Genomic DNA, 16,588 nt, shown 5'->3' with positions numbered 1-16,588 from the left:
GAAGAGGCGTGAAGCACTCCGAAGGGAATTACCGTGGGACGGTAGAATTTCAGGAAGGCTAGGAGTCCGGAAGAAAGTTGAAACAGGCGGTTCACAATTGGGTAGGCACACTTTCAAAGCCCACGAGTTACCTTTACGCTCAAGCAGGTTTGAGGCAGCAAAAGCCGGATAGGTTGAGGACGAGGGAAAGGAAGAGGAGCAGGTCGGGTTGGGTGCAGGAACTCTAGACATAGGTAGCGCTTCGGTCACCTGTTGTGAGTGCTTCTAGAGAGTACCTTTGTTCCACAGCGGTTTGCTACTAAGGCGAGTTTCATTGGATTAAGAAGCCACTCAAATCTGCTCTTCTGCTATAACAAAACATCAAGCAAAGCTTGGCAATGTCGAATTTTGTCGTCATGGTCGGTCCAATTCCGCAGCACTACTCTTTCCGTGTTCTAACTTCAAACCTGACAAGTCACTGTGCTAAGATTCACTTCCCGTCACATGCTCGCGCGGCAGGTGCAGCGCTTAGCGCCAAACCTTAAATTGCGCCAGCCCACGCTTAGCTTAAAATCTTTCTCGTTTGCATCTCGACCTCTTTCTTCTCTCCAACAACACCGTCCAACATCCATCATCCACCATCTGTTACCGCAGTCGCAAGATTACTCCACGCGCCGCCAAAGACTTCACATCACCGCGCGACATCCGCATCTCTCCAAAATGCCGCGCCCCACCACCGATCCCACCATCAAATGTACGAAGGCAACTTCGACGAATGGGTCGCCTACACAACCGCTATCTTCACCAAGCAAGGCAAACCACACCAGGTCTATCCGGCGATCCGGCTCTACTATCGAAGCGGCACTGTCAAGTACTACAAGAGCACCCTGGGCGACATACGAGTCCTCCTCGATAGCATCAGCGAGCACCTCCTCAACCGCATCCCCTCCGATCTCGAGCTCGGCGTCGGACCGCTCTACGCGTAACTCGAGGAACTCTGCAAGCCGTTTCGTCTGTTCGATTTGCCAGCAGAATTCCGCGTCAAGATCTACGAAAACGTCATCCCAGTCGGCGTACGGCAAAGCCTCTCAAGCTCACCCGAGTGCGATTGTGGTAACGACTACTTCCCCCGACGCGGAGGCGTGCCTGCCTTAGCCCAAGCGAGCAAACAAGTCCGCCAAGAGGCCCTGCCCGTGTACTTCTCCTCCACGACCTTCTACCTCGATAGAGGGGACAGGGAAAATGAGGTGAACCTGAGATCTTGGAAGAGTCGCTACCTGCATGGCTCGGCGAGGTTCTTGTGGGCGCTCGATGTCACCGTTGACGCATTGAGAGGCCCAGTTGAGTTGGACAACTACGGCGCGGAGTCGGATGGCCTGGAATGTGTGGTGTTGGAGGTTCGGTACCATGGGCTCAGTCGAGGGGTTGAGCTGAAGGCTCGGGCTGTGCCAACACTGAAGGCAGAGTCGAAAGAGAAGCTGGCGGCTCTCGCGGCTGAAGTGAACATGGAGGCGAAGAAGCGCGGACTCAAGGCCGAAATGGTTCTAACGGTGGTGCAGCGGCTGTTTGAGGAAACGAACAGGAACCCTCGTTCAGAGAATCCCCTGGGCTTATTTCTTGAGGATGAAGATGAGGAGGAGGAGTGGGATTGGGGACATGAAGATTAAGGCATTGTCGAAGAGAAGGATGACGAGGAAGAGGACGAGGAAGGCGGCGACTAGAGAGCGTGATACGGATGAAGGAAGGAACCTGACGATGAGGTAAATGGCGACGACAAAGAAAACAACGACGAGTTGGGGACGAACACCGCAATGAGACGGCTTGGAAATCGCATACGCAGGGCTCAGATTGGAAATTCGGGGACGATGGTGTTGTAGCAGCTTGACCGAGAGGCTCACAGCAGCGGCAGAGATGGTGGTCACAAAGAAACTATAGGGTGCAAAAACACGTAAAGAAAACTCCTGTCCCATACTTGTTCTCCCCTTGTTGCTAGCCGGAAGCATGACTTCGAATGAGAACTGCCATTCATCTATATACCTTAAGTTTCTGGTGGTATGCTCCTTCCTAAAGCGGTAAGTCCCTAAGCTGCTGCCTGAGTGGGTCGGTCCAGCGCCCAAAACGGCTATAAAACCACCACCTCATTCCACCGCAGCATTCCTTACAATACAACCCGACATTCGACCCCGCGAAATCTTTCTACGTTTTCTGCCAGGCAACGCCCCCCTTTCGACTAGCACACATCGCCCGCATCCATCGACTACCTACGTCATGAGCCTGCGAATCGGACTAGAAAACTTGCCCGCAGAAGCTCTGTGAAGAGAAGGCTTTCTTCAGGAGGATGACGAAGGAGGTTCACTTCCCCTCGTTGCAAGACTGCACCCTTCTGGGAATACCACTCCAAGCGTCGGATCTTCTCTCCTTCCTGGGACAGGTTCGGCTTCAACGGCTTCGTCTCAACGACATTAATCTAATAAAATCGGGAAGCTTCCACGAGGTCTTCGAGCGGATAGTTCGTCAGGAGGATCTGACCTACCTACATCTAGAGAATCTCTTCGAAAAGACCCTGCTCTGTTTCGATGTTCCCGGCGAGCCCCCGTACCCTTTGTCTGAACCCAATGGACCAGCTGTTCTGATTAGAGAAGGGGAGAGGGCTCACGATCCAATCCGATACTACCGCAGAAGGGGGGTTCGCTCTTGGTTCTCCTGCCCGTCATCGGTGGCTGAAGGCGAGGACATTGAGCCGTGGGCCGCCTCTTCACTCGATTTGAAAGGGAGGGATTGGCGGATGAGAAGTGAAAGGTATTCACTCGTAGTATTAGAGGCCGCGGCGTTGGAAACTCGTACTTGTCCAACCTCCTGGCTGAACCTCAACACTAAAGTCTTGTCTGGTGGCCATAAGGTGCTGCACCCTAAGACCAGGCTTTGCACTTATAACACAGCCGAGCCGACCACGATCACTTCGACAGCTTCAAGCTCGTCTCCGACTGTGCACACAGACAACGGGGAACTGGCCTGCGGTACCAAGACCGATGTACCCAAAGGCGAATACTGGTTTAGCACCAGAGATATGACGCATGCCCGAGACGAGCTCTGCTCCGACACAGAACACAGATTCATCAACAACCATCCTCAAAGCTGCTCAACATGACTTCTATCGAGCTGCTTCTCATCAGAGAAATCCTGCCCCCCATCCTCAATCCCCATCAACAAGTCGATCAAGCCGACCTCTCTCTGCACCCGCTCGAGCTCGTCCAAGTCTTCATGACTGGTATGGCTTCCGAACGCAGCGTCCATCTCTTCGAGCGTCTTGCCGCGAGTCTCTGGGATGAAAAAGTAGAAGAAGAGGAAGCCGATGACCAGCCAGGCTGCGAAGAAGATGTACGCGCCTGTGAGTTTTGTTAGTAAGTCTCGTTGAAGTGGTACGTCCGGGGCACGAGACGTACCCCAGCCGATGTGGCTTAGCATGATGGGCGTGACCAAGGCGATGATGAAGTTACTGCACGTTGTTTAGCAGACACAAAGGTTGAAGATGTTTGTCTGGATGGGGGCCTTTGACGTACTTCATCCAGTTGGCGCTCGCGCTGATACTCGTTCCTTTCGCACGGATGGAGAGGGGAAAGATCTCTGCAATCAGACACCATGACACGGGACCCATTCCATAGGCAAAGTTGACCTAAGTCGTATGAATGAGATGATGCTCGAATAGTCCGGCACAACAAGTCGAAGAGATGCTTACGATGTAGAGCCAGACAAAGACAACTGCTGCCCACCCACCGGCCGGATACGCCGCCCAGTCTTTGCCGCACGTGGCGACAATCACACCGACGATGATCTGGCAGACGCACATGCCGGCGCAGCTGGCGAGGACGAGAGGCCGTCGTCCAACCTTGTCGATGAGTAGGATCGCTGGGATGGTCGTGGCGACGTTGATGACGCCCGTTATGCCCGAGGCGAGAAGGCTGGACGTGGCGCTGGTGAGTCCAAGAGACCTGAAGATGACGCTAGCGTAGTAGATTACTGCGGTCTGTCAGTCAAGTTGCACCGAGATGCGGCTAGTGGTGGTAATGCTCACTAGAGTCTATGCCCGACCACTGCTGGAAGAACATGACCAGCGATCCCATGGCAACGCGCTTGAAAGAGTCACCGGAGCGAAAGATAGTGCTGTACTGTGCCAACTCTCGGCGAAGGACATTGTTAGTTTTCGTCGCCAAGGCTGGAAACCTCTTCTCGAAGGCATTGCACTCGAAAACGACTTCGGACTTGATTTCAAGAAACTCGACTTGCACCAGGCGGTGGTTGGCAGGCAGATTCCGCAGGCCCGCGAGGGTCTGCAGCGCCTGCTCCTCTTTGCCTTTCTTGACCAGAAGACGTGGTGAGAATGGCATGAGCCAGACGCCGATCGCCAGGATGATGGCGGGCACACCCTGTATCAAGAGGGGGGTTCTCCATGCGAATCCGGATTGCACGTCTTCGTTATAGATATAATTCGTTCCGTACGCGATCCCTGGATAACGACGGACGATCAGTAGTCAGTCTCATTTGTGTCAAATCGGCCCGGGACCTACAGTACGCAACAAGAATACCAATCGTCGTGGTGAGCTGCTGCAATGCCACGAGGAACCCACGAATCTCCGGTGGTGCCAACTCGGCGTTATAGAGCGGACCGATGGCGCTCAGCGCACCGACCCCAATCCCCGTGAAGAACCTTCCAGCATAGAGGAACGCAGGTTGGTGCGCAATGGCTCCTGCGGCGAGATAACTGCCCAGGATCATCCACATGGCGCCCCAGAAGATGGTATGTTTCCTCGAGAAGACTTCGCATAAGATCCCAGAGGTCACGGCACCGAGCCAACCGCCTAGCTGGAGGATGGAGGTGAGCCACCCCGTCGCACTCGACGATGCACTGACGCGGGGGAAGTCTCGCTCGAAGGCTGGCATGACCAGGGCCTGGCCGAGGACGCCTTGCTGATAGCCGTACAATAGGCCACCTGTGATGCGCGATGTTAGGCATAGCATAAGCCACGGTGGGTGCAGTTCCTTACCAAAAGATGCAAAAACCGCGATTAAGAAAGCCTTCTTGTTGTCCAGCAAGGCACAGAGGCCTCTATTGCCGGTCATTTGCTGGCGGACGAGCGCCGCCGCGCCGATGGTTGCATGATTTAAGCTGGCCATGTCCTCAGTACCTACGGGATTTGCAGAGCAAGGAATACGGTTTGCCGAATTCAAGACGACCTCTTATGTACTCGTCACTCGAGGTCGAAAGGACGTCGTGAGGTGGACATCGTCCAGGCCGACACATACATATGTATTTATCCGCCGTAGACAATGCATAGTAGTGTCCTCGGAACGGAGTCAAAGGGATGCCACTCTCCACGGGGAGTGCACACGACAGTAGATGGGGTCGTGAGCTGGAGTGTGGGTTATTCCCCAGACCTGGGGTTTAGAGAGGAGGTGCACATGTGGTGGTCGCTTCGAGGTTTCACAGCCGAGTAAGGTTCGTTACGAGCTAAGATCGCCGTTACGAGCGAGGCTCGCCGTTACGAGACCGAGTTAAATTAGGACTAGCTTAAAGCCTTACTGCAACATACAAACTCTATCTTAGAACGTACTTGTAGAAATAGGTAAAATATAACAGAGACGTATATAATCTAAAGGATCCGTTGTCGAAGTCGTCTGCCCATGTCCTGTATTGCAAAAAACTAAGTACCTACCACCAGCGACGGCTTGTGTGCAAGCCCAATACCGATTGCCTCGATCCGATAAGACAGCGACCTCACAGAAAGGTGCTCTACGATTTACGGCTCGCTTCGATGGTTCGCTTCGACGACTCTGCGGCGCTCGAGGCTTCAACTCGCATCGAACACGCAATCTATCACATCAATCCTACGTGCCGCCATGAATGCCGCCAACGATGCCGACCAAGCGATACCTCCTCTTGGGATAGACGTCTCTTTGAAAAAAGTCCTCATCCTCGCGTAAAGAAGCCCGCTCTCAAATCAATGTCTCTCTTCGGGTATCCTACTCTTAACTAAAAGCCTTCATCAGTCAGTCAGTCGTCAACCCAGGGGAATCCTCCACGGGAATTTTGGACTTCACGGACACTAAACTCTTTCATGTGGTCGGTACATTTGGCCTCGTTGATCAAAACGCCACCTTCCATTCATCTATATACCTCTCATTTTCTGGATGGTACGGACTTTTTTTCTCAAAAACGTTTACAGTATGCATACTTCATTTCATTCCTCATGACCGTGAAGGAAGGAATCTTTCTAATCTTTCTACAACCCTTCATCCTCATAGTTTCGCTCCTTTGACCCTCATATCCTGCATTCACTGCACATTGCCCAACTTCTTGAACGCGTTGATCAGCCCGCTCGTGCTGCTGTCGTGCTTGGTGCTCTCGCCTGGAGTATCCAGCTCAGACTGAATGCTCTTGGCCAGGGCCTTGCCGAGCTCCACACCCCACTGGTCGAAGCTGTTGATGTTCCAGATGGCGCCCTCAGTGAAGGTAACGTGTTCGTAGTATGCGATGAGGGCACCGAGCGTGCCGGGGGTGATCTTCTGTGCAAGGATGCTGGTGGTTGGACGGTTGCCCAAGAACACCTTGTGTGGGACGAGCTCGTCGGCGGCACCCTCGTTCTTAACGGTATCAGGGGTTTTGCCGATCATGAGGGCCTCAGCTTGTGCAAAGTAGTTGGATGCAAGCATGATCTGGTGCTTGTTGTTCTCGATGGGGTTGTGTGATTGGGCGGCGAGGATGAAGTCGGTTGGGATGAGCTTGGTGCCTTGGTGGAGGAGCTGGAAGAAGGAGTGCTGTGCGTTGGTGGCTGGCTCGCCGAAGAGGATAGCACCGGTGGTGTACTTGACGTAGTCGCCGCTGCGGGTGATGGCCTTGCCGTTGGACTCCATGGACAGCTGCTGGAGGTAGGCTGGGAACCGGTGCATGTACTGATCGAAGCTGGGAATTGTCAGTCTGTGAAATGAAAAACTGCTTTTCAACACTCACGGTGCAACAAGATGTGTCTGGGCGCCGAAGAAGTCGGAGTACCACACGCTCAAAAGACCACCAATGACTGGGATGTTCTGTTCGAGCGGTGCGGTCTTGAAGTGGTGGTCCATAGCCTGGGCGCCAGCAAGGAATTGGTGGAAATTGTCGAAGCCAATGTACAGGGCGACAGACAGGCCAATGGCTGACCAGACGGAGTAACGACCACCTACCCAGTCGTTGAAGCCGAACATGTTCTTGGTGTCAATGCCAAACTTGGCAACCTCCTTGTCGTTGGTGGAAAGAGCGACGAAATGTTTTGCAATGTCGCTCTCCTTGGCGCTCTGCAGGAACCACTTCTTTGCGGATGTTGCGTTGGTGGTGGTCTCGGCAGTAGTGAAGGTCTTGGAGGCGATCAGGAAGAGAGTGGTCTCTGGGTTGCTGTCCTTGAGAGCCTCAGCCAAGTGGGTGCCGTCGATGTTGCTGACGAAGTGCAGCTTGTAGCCCTGCTTTCCGTATGGCTTCAGCGCTTCGGTCACCATGACTGGGCCGAGATCTGAACCGCCAATACCAATGTTGACGATGGTGTCGATGGGCCTGCCAGTGTATCCTTTCCACTCTCCACTGCGGACTTGCTCGGAGAACTCCTTCATGTGCTCCAGCACACCGTCGACCTCCTCAACCACGCTCTTGCCATCGACCTGCATGGGCTCCTTCTTGACGTTTCGCAGGGCGACGTGGTAGACAGCGCGTTTCTCGGTGAAGTTGATCTTCTCGCCCTTGAACATGTCATCGCGCAGCTCCTCGAGCTTGGCCTCCTGGGCCAGCCTGACCAGCAGCGGGAGGGTCTCCTCGGTGAGGAAGTTCTTGCTGAAGTCGAAGAGGATCTCTGAGTTGTCGGCGTCGTTCTTGAAGGTGCGGCTGTATTTCTGGAAGCGCTGGGGGTCCTTCTCGAACTCCGACTTGAGGACCATTCCGCGGCCCAGCTTGTCATGATGCTCCATCAACGACTTCCATGCCGGCAGCTCGTTGGCCTGAGCGAATCCTGGCATTGTGACGGTGTTGTGAGGGATGTTTCTGCAGCGGTTGGGAGCTGGCGGTAGGCGTCAATGGGGGGTATCAAATTGATGGGAATTGGTTGAAGACGTACTTCAGATGGTGGTGGAGTGAGTGCAGGCGGTGGTGAGGAGCGGGTGGACAGACGGAGCCCCACGGAAGCTTTCTGGGAAAATGTTGGATGGCGTGGGCAGAGGTGGATTGAGGGTGGTTGTCAGTCGGTGAGCTGTCGGCTCGTCAACCTGTGACGTGCCTGCACTGTCGCCTCATCGCACCGCCCTTCCGCCAATGACATGCGCCTGCCCCACCAGATGGCGGGGTAATTCTGTGTGAGTGAAAAGTCTCGCCCGCGCGCCGCTGCCATCCATCATTCTGTAAGCATTGACTGAGCATCTTAGGCGGATGATTACGCTGCAGCCTTCAATAATTCCATCAATATCAGCCTGAACTGTCTTCTGCACATTCATTCACTCACTTCCAATACATGCTGCAGTGACGTCGAGCATGTGAGAGCCGACTCATCTCCGACAACGGCAATTGTCGGACGGCCTCATCACGGATGGTCTGTCAATTTCGACTCACCATGAAGAATCTGTGTATATGCTTAGCAATGCCAATGGTGCTTCGTCAGCTATAGGAAGTAGAAGATGATGTGACTGTCGAGAACAAGATGAGACGAGTGAAATCGAAAATATTAAGCGTAGTGGTCTGCAGAGTTTATCGCTACCACAGTCGATTTATCCTCACTTTGCATTGCTTGCTTAGGGTGATTGCTCCCTGAGCCACTTGCATACCGCGGCCTGTGGGAACTGACCACCCCATTCTCTCTGCTCCTCGACGAACTCATGCAATCTTCTCGCAACGCCAAAGTCCTACTGAGACAAGCCGCGAGACTCGCATTCTCCCCAGAACACCAACAGACGCCAGACCTTCTTCACCAAAACCTCCGACTCTTGTTCGAGCGGACCTTCCAGCTCGTCGACGAGGGTCTTGGCCTCCTTGCGATCCTTGATGCTCTGGATCACAGCATCGACAATGAGGTCTTCTTGCACTCCCAGATATTCCACCACCTTCCTCTCCACGAAAGGTCTGATCTGGCTGTCGAGAAGAGCGGGACCCAAGCACTCCCACTTGATCGGGTGTGAGAAGAGAGCTTCGGTGTCGGTAGGAATCTCCGACGCAAGCTGCTGGCGGGCATGACCCTTCTCGTCTTCGGTAAGGTCCTGGCCAGAAGTTGGGACGGTGGACGTGTCTTGGAGCGGTTTCAGTTCAGGACGCTTCATGCCAGCGGCAGCAGCATCTTCTTCATCCTCGAGCACATCAGCCATAGTGCGCTTTGGTGCAGCCGCTGCTTGAGGCTGCTTGGTCTTGGCGGCAGCACCACCCAGGCTGATCTTGAAGGGAGCTGGGCCTGACGCTTCTTTCGATTCAGCTTCCATGCCCATCGAGCCCAGGAATTCGTCCGCCATGCCGCGTGCCTCGTTCTCGCGACGTCTCTCATCTGCTTTCTCACGCTCCTCTTCCTTGCGGTCTCGTTCATCTTCACGACGCTCGTGCTCCCTGTCACGTTCACGCTGGCGAATCCAACCAGAACGATCGCGATAGTACGGGTGTCTTGCCTTGTCAGCCTCCTCGTCGTCATTCCACTCGGCCAGTCGAACGAGCATGTCCTGCTTAGCTTGATCCCTGTCGCGCTTCTCGTCGTCCTGGCGAATCTTCTCACGCTCCTGCGCAGCACCACGCTGTCGCTCACGAATTTGCCATCGGCGCACTTGTTCCTGGTATTGCTTTTCCAACTCCGCATTCTTCTTGTCCTGTCTTCTGCGCTCCAACTCCTCGTCTGACTCTTCTGCATCCTCATCTTCGCGATTGAGTGAAACAGTAACGCCCTGTCCATTCGGTCCGGCGCCAGGTACAAAGGCAACGCCGTTAGCGTAATCACTTGGTATCTGAGCGCCTCTGAAACCCTTCGGTCCAGATGGAGCTCCATGAACGCCTTGCTGGCCTCGTGGTCCGACTGGAATACCGTTCGCTGCGCTGGTGGATGGAGGTGGAGAAGCGAGGCGGCTTGCACGGGGAGCTGCACCAGTCCGCCGCCGCTCTTCCTGTTCAACCTCTTCCTCACGTCGCAGGCGTTCGATGTCGCGGCGGTTCGAGCGGTCACGGAAAGCTTTGATCTCCTCTGCTACAGTCGCGCGCATATCAGCAGGGATGTCGGCGAGTTCGTCGTCAAGCTCAAGCGGGATGTTGACCACTTGCTCGCCAGCTGCATCGCCGTTCTCTCCCATGTTGACATCTCCGTCCCTGTCCCCATTCATATCGTTCATGCCATTTGTCGCATATGCGCCTTGATTGGACAAAGCCGTAAGCTTCTGCTGAAGCTCGTCGTGGCAGCTCTGGATGCGAAATTGTCGGGCGTTGTCGTCCTCCTTTTTGCGACCCTTCCACTGATCAATGTACTCTCTGCTCTGTTGATCGACGACCACCAAGAGCGTAGACTTCTTGACATCGCCATCCTCTCCTTCCTCCTTCTGTACTGTGCCATCAGCGTTGAAGAGTGGGACTTGCACGTCCTTGAGAATCTCTGCCGCAGCCTCCAAGCTCTCGACATCCTCATATTCTGCAAAGCCAAACTTGCACTTCTTATCATCGGCATCCTTCGCTCTTGTCCATCTCCGCAATTTACCAGCGCAGGCCAGTAAGTCTTGGAGAATGTCGTCTCCAGGCGTGCCTTCTCCCAGCCCTCCGATGAAGATGGTACGTGCGACCTCTTCGCGAGTAGGGGGTTGTAACGCCATCATACTCTCTCTGACTTCCTGTCGCTGTCGGTCGAGGTTGCGATCCGCGCCCAGGCCCATGCGACCGCCTCTGCCCATGGATTCTGCATTATCTCTTCCACCGCGACCTCCTCCACCACCGCCGCCGCCCATACGGATGACGGGCGCATTGAAGTTGATGCCCGGAGGCGGCGCGAAGTTGGGCTGATTCCACGCCATGTTGGTTGTTGTCGTGTGTGATTGTCAGGATACAAGTCTGAAAGTCGCGAGAAGCCAAAGGTGCATGTCTTGGCGTTGCAGGGATGTTGCTCTCCCGCGTCGCCGCAAAAGTCTCCTGGGGAAGGCGCACCACGAGACAGCTTGACGCCAGATAACCAACATTCACTTCCATCACTTTCACATGGAGACGCTACGCTGTGGCGAGGCGCTGCTTCGGTCGTCGCAGCCGCTTCTGTCATTTCTGGCCCCGGCGACACGCAGTCCAGCTTCATCGATTCCCCGGCAATGCAGAGCGCAACGACGCCAATGGCAGCCATCACGACCATTCACCACCACTCCATGCCGTCGCCAACCCCCAGCGGAAGATGACCGACCTTCACCATCTCGAAACCACAGTTCCACACCGCCATCATCACAAGAAACCGTCACCGACGACATCTCGTCCTTGCTAGAGAGTTCCCTAGATTTCAGTAAAGGCACGCCTACCGCTCCCGCCTCACGAACATCACACTACCCCTCCCGCGAGGCTCAGGCCAGGAACCCACTCGCCAAGCACATGGAGAAAGCCAAGGCGTCCCAGAGCAGCGGCGTCGACGACGTCCTCAACAACATCATGTCCCGACCCAAGCGCCAAGCACCCGCAGCCAGCTTCTCCTCCTCCGACATTGAGTCGATGATCGCGCCGCGAGGCAATCGGAATGATCACCTCACGCGGGACCAACCGGAGCTCGAAAGTCCACCGATGAAGTTGGGTCCGACTGTGGGGAGGACGGTGAATGTGAATACTGCACGGGGGATGGATGTGGGGAGAGCGTTCAGACAATTGGAGATACTGTGTGCGCGGAACCAAGTGCGGAAGGATTTTATGAAGCAGAGGTTTCATGAACGCCCGGGGTTGAAGAGGAAGAGGCTGAAGAGCGAGCGGTGGAGGAAGAATTTCAAGGCGAATTTCAAAGAGACGGTGGCTTTGGTGCAGAAGATGCGGAAGCAGGGGTGGTAGTATACGAGAGAGATGTGCGGTGAAGACGAGCAGTTCAGGCATCGATAGAAGAAATACCACGAAGGTGACTCGCAATGAGGTATATGATAGAATTATCTGTCTATGTCCAGATGCGCGAAGGAGCCTCTTCGCTTATATCATCCCAATTCATGTACATATACACAGCTAACAGTGTACAGTCTTCAGAACAGACAGCGCGGGGCTATACAACTCCTCAAGCCTCCCAGTACCAAACTCCCCCAACGCCAAGCCCTACAATTCTTCAAAATCTGAATAAGAAAGATTACCACCTCTCCCCTTCGCTCACGCGATGGAAAAAAAATCTCCCTCTCCCACGCCCTCAAAAAGCACAGCACACCCCATCCTATCCCTCAAAGCCCCCTTTCACACGCAAGCAAACCCAAAGCACATGCACCTCACATCACATTCCCATCCATCCCCGAGATTCAACGACTATCCACGGCATTGAACGCCCTCTCAAGCCTCCTGTCCATCCCCAAGATCTCGGAGATACCAACGAGAAGTGAGAAAATATGCCAGCCGCACAGTACGATTACTTCGCGCACTACGAGGATCTCTGGGATGCGCGGAGTATGACCTCCACGCCGTCGACGGTGGAGATTCCGCTCGCGGAGCTGGACCTTCCCAGCGACGGCGATGAAGGTGAGGAGGTCTCGCCTTTCGACAATGTGTACGAGGTGCCGGAGCCGGTTCTCGTGCTGCAGGATGTTCCTCACGAGGAGCGCGATGAGATTGCTGCGGAGCGCCGCGAGCGGTTCGTGGAGGCGGGCTGCGCGTCGTATACGCTCGTACGACTATCGTCACGCCGGTCTGAGACGCGCTGCGACTCCGCTGCGAATACCCTCGTCGACGACGACGACGCCAGCCCCGACACAAGCGAAACCCCCTTCGCGGATACCGCCTTCCTCTCCACCACCACCATCTCCGAGAAAGACGAAGACGAAGACGATGTCTCCCTCACAGACACCGCCCGTCTAGGCCATCTGCACCTCACCACGAAGGATTCCTACGTGGGTTTGCGGAGGCATTTCACGCCGCAGCAGGAGAGGAAGGTTGGGAGGGTGGTTAAGACGGTTTTGGGGAGCATGGTGAAGGGGTTGGGGCGGGTTAAGAGTATTTGAGGTTGGGGTTGGGGTTGGTGGGGTGGATGTTGAGGGGATGGTTGGGGATGTTTTGAGGGATTGAGGTTCTTGAGGATTATGTTGTGGTGCGATGGAGTTCGTGGGAGAGATGATACCCCCTAGTTGGCGATTGCGATTGCGGTCTTGATGAAGACTGATGGCGCAAATGGATTTGTAGATTTGTTTGAAGTTGTTGCGCCAAAACCGGCTAGAATGACTTATGGCTCCTGCTACTGCGTCGAGATGCATGCTTCTTATGCATGTATGTATGATATGCAAATATGCAAATATGCAAATATGCAAGAGATCTACGTGATGTCTACGGGAGACTCACTGCACGGGCCACACCAAGAGGACTTCACCCGGCGAGCCATCGTGGTTTTTTCCTTTCTTTACAACGAACACGGATTCTTACTTTCTATACATCTTTCTCTGTTCTTGAGATGGACATGAAGACTATTGATTCGAATCACCGGCAGGCCAGATCCATCCCGCCTCTTCCTTTCCTTCTCGTTTGCTCTTGCAAGGATCTCCGTGTTCACTCACGACAGGCCAATTCGATTCTTCTAGTCGGGTGGAGCTCACAGGCAAGACGTACAGACCCACGCCTAACAGTTTCCATTCTCCGAGAACTTACATTAACATATAAAAGAAGAAGTCTAGATCTATACCATAGGAGGTGCTCGGCACACGGCACAATGCTCACCATCCCCGACCTCGGCTGCAGATGTGTCGACTCCTCCTCCGCCCATGAGAGAGCTTCAATATTCTCAGTTGTTGGAAGCGGTAGCATTTCTAGGTATACGCTCTGGAGCATTTCCCAATTTTTATCGAATTTCTTCGTGAGAAGAAAGAGAGAGTAGCGGAGGGGCTCATTGTCTGTTCAGTCTCTTTGCTCTGGTACTAGAGTCTCGTTTGGCGTTGAGTTGTTTCGGTGGTCTTCTCATTGACTCTGCCGGGTGAGGATCGACGAGGTCGAGACGAGTCGAGGCGAAAATGGCGCTTTGGAAATCAGAACATCCAGATCTTGACAGTACGTACATTCTCCTACACAAACATTTATCTTGCTTGGAAATACGACACTAACAAGCTCCAGTCCCAACAAACGTAACAACCTGGCAATGGGCCTTCGAAAGTCGAGAACACTCGCCCGTGATATACGCCCCCAAGGATCATGGACATTACGAGAATGCGGTGTCGAAGGAACGATTGTCGTACGCTGAGGTCAAGGAGAAGGCGACTTCGATCGGCACGGCGCTTGTTCGCGAGCATGGATTCGAGGTTGGCGATACGGTGTCGTTGTTTGCGTCGAATACGATTTGGTATCCCTTGGCGTTGTGGGCTACTGTGAGGGTTGGTGAGTATCGATGTCTTCGACCGGGGCTTGGTGAGTCTGATCTGACTTGGTTCCTTTTAGGTGGACGCATCAACGGCGCATCACCCGCATACAACACGAACGAGATGAGCTACGCCTTGAAAGTAGCCAAGACGAAGTTCCTTTTCACCCTCCCCGGCTCCCTCGACGTCGCCACAGCAGCCGCTCAAAACGTGGGCATACCAAAATCCAACATCTTCCTCCTCGAAGGCCACGCCCCAGGCCTTCTGACCATCCACGACCTCATCGCCCTCGGCACCCAACACCCCCCAGTCCCCTCCTACACCATCCCCCCGAACACGACCAACAAACAAATCTGCGGCTACCTCAACTTCTCCTCCGGCACCACCGGCCTCCCCAAAGCAGTCATGCTCTCCCACCACAACATCATCGCCCAATGCCACCAACTGCGCCAAATCCAACTCCTCGAACCGGGCGAGCCCTACAGCATCCTCGCCGTAACCCCCCTCTTCCACATCACCGGCCTAGTGCGCTACATCCACTACCCGATCTTCATGAACGGCTCCTCCATCCTACTCCCCTCCTTCACCATGCCCTCCATGCTGGACGCAATCCTCACCTACAAAATCCGCGAACTCATCCTCGTCCCGCCCATCCTCATCCGCATCGTCCGCGACCCCATCGTCGACACCTACCTCCCCGCCCTGCGCCGCGTCGTAAAACGCTGGTCCTCCGGCTCCGCCCCCACGTCCCCGGAAATCATCCACCTCCTTCACGCGAAATTTCCTGACACGGGCTTCCGCCAGGGGTATGGCGCGACGGAGAGCACGGCGTGTATTTCGGCGCATCCGCCGGATTGTTATGATTATCGGCATGCGCATACGGCGGGGAAATTGGTGGCGAATACGGAGGGGAAGGTGGTGGATTTGGAGGGGACGGGGAGGGTGTTGGGGGTGGGCGAGACAGGGGAGATTTTGGCGAGGGGGCCGCAGATTGCGATGGGGTATTTGGGGAATGAGGGGGCGACGAGGGAGACGTTTGATGAGGTATGATGAAGGCCTAACTTAGCCCAATAGGCTTTTGTGTTGTGTTATGATGATGGTGGCTGATGAGTGGTGGTGGTGTTTTAGGACGGCTTCTTCCACACCGGCGACGTGGGCCACTTCGACTCCCAAGGACTCATCCACATCTCTGACCGCATCAAAGAGATGATCAAAGTCCGCGGACAACAAGTCGCCCCAGCCGAACTCGAAGATGTCCTCCTGTCGCACCCTCTCGTGGAAGACTGCGCCGTGTTAGGGATTCCCGATGATTATTCCGGCGAGGTGCCTAAAGGGTTCGTAGTTTTGAAAGAGGGTGTCAAGCCGAGTAGGCCGGTGGGGTTAGAGTTGTTGGGTTTTGTGGAGGGGAGGAAGGTAAGGTATAAGAGGGTGAGGGAGGTGGAGTTTGTAGGGAGTGTTCCTAAGAGTCCGACGGGGAAGCTTTTGAGGAGGGTTTTGAAGGAGAGGGAGAGAGATGCCGGGAGGGTTAGGGGGGTCGTTGTTCGGGAAGAGGGTGGTACGGTGAGGTCGAAGTTGTAGATAGACGAAACGTATGAGATAGATTGAAGGGTTCTCAGTCGCCATTTGCGTAAGTTCTAGCAAGATGCCTTCGTAAGTTGTTTGTGAATGATTTTGGATGAGCAGGTGATAAAGTGAAGTCCAAGTTGTAGGTTGATGGAATGTAGATAGTGCGTATGAAATAGATTGTAAGGTGTATCGTTCTCATTTGCATAGAGTTCGGGGCGGCAAGTCTCGTAGATTTTTTGATGTTAGCGTCTGTGGGGAGAATTGGCAACTGTCGTCGCTGGCGGCAGATCCTTTCCAATGGTGAAGGTTTGGTGAGCGGTAGTCGAGATCGAGGCTATGTATGCAGCATAGCAAGGCGAGAGTAGAAGCTACGTTTCTCGAGACTGTAATTCGATAGTGCAGAGGTTGAGGGCTGGTTCAGCGACGTGTTCTTGTCAAGTCGCCTTACGAGCTGACGTCTCAATTGATGATAGCGACTTGAATGCCAAGTCGTAGAATAGCACCGAGTCTAGTCTTCATCCAGCAT

General features: G+C 54.4%; 7 protein-coding genes across 7 annotated transcripts; 4 read left to right on the top strand and 3 right to left on the bottom strand.

Moving 5' to 3' along the window:
* Positions 1-731: 731 nt before the first annotated feature.
* M409DRAFT_25229 (uncharacterized protein) lies at positions 732-1,646 on the top strand (the record flags this gene model as incomplete). Its single annotated transcript, XM_033807598.1, has 2 exons — positions 732-944; positions 972-1,646. The coding sequence occupies 2 exons, from the start codon at positions 732-734 to the stop codon at positions 1,644-1,646; spliced, it is 888 nt and encodes a 295-aa protein (XP_033665239.1).
* Positions 1,647-3,108: 1,462 nt separating this feature from the next.
* Positions 3,109-5,097, bottom strand: M409DRAFT_67880 (uncharacterized protein; the record flags this gene model as incomplete). The annotated part of the gene is made up of 7 exons (XM_033817596.1): positions 3,109-3,365; positions 3,423-3,475; positions 3,540-3,652; positions 3,716-3,996; positions 4,052-4,483; positions 4,545-4,967; positions 5,022-5,097. The coding sequence occupies 7 exons, from the start codon at positions 5,095-5,097 to the stop codon at positions 3,109-3,111; spliced, it is 1,635 nt and encodes a 544-aa protein (XP_033665238.1).
* Positions 5,098-6,309: 1,212 nt separating this feature from the next.
* M409DRAFT_56624 (uncharacterized protein) lies at positions 6,310-8,016 on the bottom strand (the record flags this gene model as incomplete). Its single annotated transcript, XM_033813349.1, has 2 exons — positions 6,310-6,937; positions 6,986-8,016. The coding sequence occupies 2 exons, from the start codon at positions 8,014-8,016 to the stop codon at positions 6,310-6,312; spliced, it is 1,659 nt and encodes a 552-aa protein (XP_033665237.1).
* Positions 8,017-8,892: 876 nt separating this feature from the next.
* On the bottom strand, positions 8,893-11,016 carry M409DRAFT_67878 (uncharacterized protein; the record flags this gene model as incomplete). The annotated part of the gene is made up of 1 exon (XM_033817595.1): positions 8,893-11,016. One exon carries the CDS (start codon positions 11,014-11,016, stop codon positions 8,893-8,895), a length of 2,124 nt encoding a protein of 707 aa, XP_033665236.1.
* A 556-nt stretch (positions 11,017-11,572) lies between these two features.
* On the top strand, positions 11,573-12,016 carry M409DRAFT_25225 (uncharacterized protein; the record flags this gene model as incomplete). The annotated part of the gene is made up of 1 exon (XM_033807597.1): positions 11,573-12,016. One exon carries the CDS (start codon positions 11,573-11,575, stop codon positions 12,014-12,016), a length of 444 nt encoding a protein of 147 aa, XP_033665235.1.
* A 533-nt stretch (positions 12,017-12,549) lies between these two features.
* On the top strand, positions 12,550-13,158 carry M409DRAFT_56621 (uncharacterized protein; the record flags this gene model as incomplete). Its single annotated transcript, XM_033813348.1, has 1 exon — positions 12,550-13,158. The coding sequence occupies one exon, from the start codon at positions 12,550-12,552 to the stop codon at positions 13,156-13,158; it is 609 nt and encodes a 202-aa protein (XP_033665234.1).
* A 996-nt stretch (positions 13,159-14,154) lies between these two features.
* M409DRAFT_25223 (uncharacterized protein) lies at positions 14,155-16,074 on the top strand (the record flags this gene model as incomplete). The annotated part of the gene is made up of 4 exons (XM_033807596.1): positions 14,155-14,191; positions 14,255-14,515; positions 14,576-15,540; positions 15,625-16,074. 4 exons carry the CDS (start codon positions 14,155-14,157, stop codon positions 16,072-16,074), a joined length of 1,713 nt encoding a protein of 570 aa, XP_033665233.1.
* Positions 16,075-16,588: the final 514 nt, after the last annotated feature.

This window comes from Zasmidium cellare (assembly GCF_010093935.1).
Source record: "Zasmidium cellare ATCC 36951 unplaced genomic scaffold M409scaffold_26, whole genome shotgun sequence".
Classification (NCBI taxonomy): Eukaryota; Fungi; Ascomycota; class Dothideomycetes; order Mycosphaerellales; family Mycosphaerellaceae; genus Zasmidium; species Zasmidium cellare.
Note: the sequence above shows the minus strand (reverse complement) of the source record. Positions and strands in the feature narration are given on the sequence as shown.